This window comes from Corvus kubaryi, unplaced genomic scaffold, assembly GCF_017639235.1.
Source record: "Corvus kubaryi isolate FWS band 111438036 unplaced genomic scaffold, C.kubaryi_AGA036_p1.0 37265, whole genome shotgun sequence".
NCBI classification, from domain to species: Eukaryota; Metazoa; Chordata; class Aves; order Passeriformes; family Corvidae; genus Corvus; species Corvus kubaryi.
In genome coordinates, this window is record NW_024581080.1 from 2,110,893 (window position 1) to 2,115,166 (window position 4,274).

Below are 4,274 nucleotides of genomic sequence, written 5' to 3' on the forward strand. Positions count from 1 at the left end.
TGCATCCCGGGATAAGGCTGACTCGGGGATCCATCCCGGGATAAGGCTGACTCCGGGATCCATCCCGCAGCCAGGGCAGGAATTCTGGGCAAGGAGCGCCTGGAACTGCGGGATCGATGCTGCAGCAGCCTCAGCCGGGGCTTTCAAAGTGCGGCCATCGATTATTTATTCGTATATTTATATTTTTGTGTTTATTATTTATTTTTTTCCTGTGGCCGCTGGGGTTTGGGGACAGCCTTTCCTCCCCTGAGAGCTGCGGCTGCTTGTCCTGAAATCAGATCTTTTTCCCCAAAATCGCGTGGATTTGCCCTGAAATCAAACGTGGGAGGGGGGGGGGGGAGGATTTTTCTTCAGCCTGGATGGCGTTCGGGGTCCCTCTGGAATGTGTGGATTGGGATGGAAGAGCCCCTGGAGCGCAGTGTGGGGGATCAGTGGTGGGGGGGCTGCATTCCCCACTGAAATATTCCCATTTTCCCAAGGAATGGGGTGGAAAACCACCACCCAATAGGGGTTTTTTTAGGCAAATGGGGATTTTGTAACAAGAAAAGAACCCAGAGCTGAGTGTGGACCCCAAAACTTCCAACCTTGAACTCAGCGTCCATCCCCATGGAACATCGACCTTCCCAATCCCAACTCCCTCAGCTCCTGGAATCCTTTGGAACGCAGCCACTGCCAAACCCAGAACCAGCCCGAGCCTCCCAAGCAGCCACAATTCCCCGAACCTCTCCCAAATCCCCTTCTCCTTTAATTCCAGGGCAGTTCTTGGAAAGCTTTTTGCTTTCCCCTCCCCAGACCGCCGGCCGGGGCGGTGCCCGTGCCCGGGATTATTCACTGCGGGCTTTAATTTGCTTTTTCCTCCCTTTTTTTCCTCCCTTTCCTCCCGCCGAAGGAGAGGAATTTTATGAAGCCTCCCCGTACGAGCCGGTCACCTCCCGTCTCTCTGATATATTCAGACTCGCTTCAATTTTCTCAGGTAATAAAAGCACCGTGTTTTATCTCCTGCCTGCGAACACAGAGCTGCTCCCTGGCAGGGAAATCCTCCTCCTCCCTCCCCTCTGCTTTGTCCTTTGCTCCTCCAGCTCTTCCAGCCTCTCCTTCCCGCCTGTTTTCCCCAAATTTGGTGTCCCGAGCATCGCTGTGGGGCTTTGATGCATTTTGGGGCAGATTCTTTCTGTTTCGGACCAGCACAGGCCGGGATTTAGGGTTTTACCTCTTGGGCCCGGCTGCTTCCAATGTGGGTTTATGTAAAAATGTTGGAAAACCTGAAATTCCCGTAATTCCCCTTAATCCGCGTTGTCCCCAGCACCAGCGCAGGCAGGAGGGGGAGGCACAAACAGTCCTGGCTCCAGCGGGGTCCAGCCCTTCCCATTCCATGTGGAATTCCTTGTTTGCTGGAGGATTTGGGAGCCTCGGAATGGGGAGGGGGAGCTGAGGGGGGACCCTGTTTGCTGTCCCCTCCCTGGGGCAGCGGCCTCGAGCCGAGCTCTGGGAAGCTGCTGGGAGAGGGATGCTGAGCCCTTCGGAGCATCCCTGTGCCCTTCGGAGCATCCCTGTGTCCCTTGGAACCCCTCAGAGCATCCCTGGGTCCCTTGGAGCATCCCTGAGCCCTTCGGAGCATCCCCGGGTCCCTTGGAACCCCTTAGAACATCCCCGTGTCCCTTTGGAACATCCCTGTGTCCCTTAGAACCCCTTGGACCACCCCTGAGCCCTTTGGAACCCCTTGGAGCATCCCTGAGCCCTTCGGAGCATCCCTGGGTCCCTTGGAACCCCTTAGAACATCCCTGTGTCCCTTTGGAACATCCCTGTGTCCCTTTGGAACATCCCTGTGTACCTATGGAACCCCTTGGACCACCCCTGAGCCCTTTAGAACCCCTTGGAGCATCCCTGAGCCCTTCGGAGCATCCCAGGGTCCCTTGGAACACCTTGGACCATCTCTGTGTCCCTTTGGAGCATCCCTGAGCCCTTTGGAGGGTCCCCTGGAACATTCCTGAGCCCTTTGGAGCATCCCTGTGCCCCTCAGAACATCCCGGTGCCATTCGGAGCATCCCTGTGTCCTCCAGGGAGCCCAAACTCCGCCACCATCCTCGGGAACTTTGTTTTTCCCATCCATTTCCATGACAACCTTCCCCGTGCCACCCCTCACCCCCTTCCCAAATCAGGTCAGCGGTGCCTCGGCTGCTCCTCGCTCTTCCTCCTCTGAACCCTTCCCCCAAACTCCCCCACGCTGCGGGATTTTGGGGGGGTTGCGCTGTCCCCACACCTCGGGGACACCCCCAGGGCCTTGCCCAGAGCCCCCTCAGCTCACCTGGGGACACCTCTGAGTGGGGCTGTGGCACCGTCGCTGTCACCGCTGTCACCCGCCGGCTTTCAGCCCCCGGGGGGAATTTTCCAGGCTTTTCCAGGTGAATTTTCCTCGGGAGCTCGGCTCGGGTTTTTGGGATGACGCTGCCACCCCCTCCCGTCTCCCGCCTGCCTTTTTGGGATTACATTGGCGTCAGGAAAACGTTGGAGCTGCTGGGAAGTCTGGAAAGCAGCGAGGCTGGAGCAGGGATTAGACACTCCTGATTTATCCAGGGAAGCGCAGCGGGAGGCGCAGGGAGAGCCTGGCTGGGGATTTTGGGGCTGGGGAAGGGGGCAACGAGCTCCTGGTGCAGGCAGGGATGTGCTGTGGCCACCGGGGTGGCCGCGATGCTGCTGCCACCCCTTCCCTGTCCCCTCCCTGGGGACATCCAGCCCCAAATCCTGGTAGGAGCACTGAAGCAAACGAGTTCTTGGAGCTGTTCCTGGAGAAGGAGCCGCTCCTGGAGAAGCAGCTGTTAATTGCCTGGAGGGATAATTGGGAGCGGAGGGATTGCTGGGCCTCTCTGGGAAGCAGCGGCGGTGTAACCCGCGTGTAAGCGGCGTGTAACCCGCGTGTAACCCGCGTGTAAGCGCGGAGCACCCGCGGAGCCAGCGCTGCTCCCTCCCCACACCGCGGGACTGAGCTGCGGGACCCCCGCGTTGGGCGGAGAATACCGGGATGCTCATCCCTGCTGGATCCCGAGGAAACCGCATCCTGCGGGAGAAGGGAGAGGCTCCAGTTGGGAATTCAGCCCCGCTGGCACCACACCCAAGCGCTGGGTGGGCATCAAACCCCATCCCCCTCCTCCTCCTCCTCTTCCCCTGCCCCCGTCCTGCCCCAGAGGCCCTGGGGACACCCAGAGGGGACAGCTGGTGGCCCCAGCCCCTGTCCCCAGCTCCTCGGCCCCCGTTTCCGTCTCTGCTCATGAAATTTTCATGCTCGTGCGTTATTAATGAGCTCCCCAGCAGCGCGGCGCTTCCAAAGCCGCGGCTCCATTAAAATGCAGCCGGGGCCCTGCAGGTCTCGGGCAGGGCAGGAGCGATGCTCCTGAGGATGAGACAATGGGCTGGCGCTTCCCAAGGATCCCAAAATCCCGGCTTTGTGCCGGAAATCTGCTGTTCGCCGCTGCCAGGGCTCGGGGCTGGGCCGGCTGCCGGTGGGATGCAGGGAGGGCTCGGTGCATCCCCCAAAAGCAGGGGAAGAAAAGATATCCAGGTGTCCCCCACTTCTTAAATCCTCCTTTTCCCCACCCCTTAAATCCCCATTTTTGAGGGCATCTCCGTGGCTCAAGGGCATTTCCCCAGCTCAAGAACATCTCCCCAACTTTGAGGACATCTCAAACCTCTCGCCAGGTTTGAGGATTTCTCCCCATCCCAGGTCAAGGCCATTTCCCCACCTCAATCCCATCTCCCCAGGCTCCCGACCATCCTTTGAGGCCACCTCCCCATCCCTTCCCGCCCTCCTGACCGCTCTCCCTCGGTGTCCCCGGGCAGGAATGGACCCAGCCACCACCTCCAAGAGCAACCACTGCCTGGACGCGGCCAAGGCCTGCAACCTCAACGACAACTGCAAGCGCCTGCGCTCGGGGTACATCTCCACCTGCAGCCGGGAGCTGTCGGCCACCGAGCCCTGCAGCCGCCGCAAGTGCCACAAGGCCCTGCGCCAGTTCTTCGACCGCGTGCCCAGCGAGTTCACCTTCCGCCTGCTCTTCTGCTCCTGCAAGGACCCGGCGTGCGCCGAGCGCCGCCGCCAGACCATCGTCCCCTCCTGCTCCTACGAGGACAAGGAGAAGCCCAACTGCCTGGACCTGCGCGGCGCCTGCCGGACGGATCACCTGTGCAGGTAAAGGGTGTGCCAGGGGTTCTTTTGGCGTGGGTCAGGTGTCGGTGTCACCCCCCTGGCATCGGTGTCACCTGTGCAGGTGAGGGCTTCT

At 60.2% G+C, this 4,274-nt stretch overlaps 1 protein-coding gene across 1 annotated transcript in view; it reads left to right on the forward strand.

Moving 5' to 3' along the window:
* Positions 1 to 4,274, forward strand: part of GFRA2 (GDNF family receptor alpha 2) — a 25,447-nt gene that overhangs the window by 7,428 nt on the left and 13,745 nt on the right. The window contains exons 3-4 of the mRNA XM_042024865.1: positions 890 to 973; positions 3,835 to 4,183. Of these exons, the coding sequence (XP_041880799.1) occupies positions 890 to 973; positions 3,835 to 4,183 (433 nt within the window). The remainder of the gene's footprint in view (positions 1 to 889; positions 974 to 3,834; positions 4,184 to 4,274) is intronic.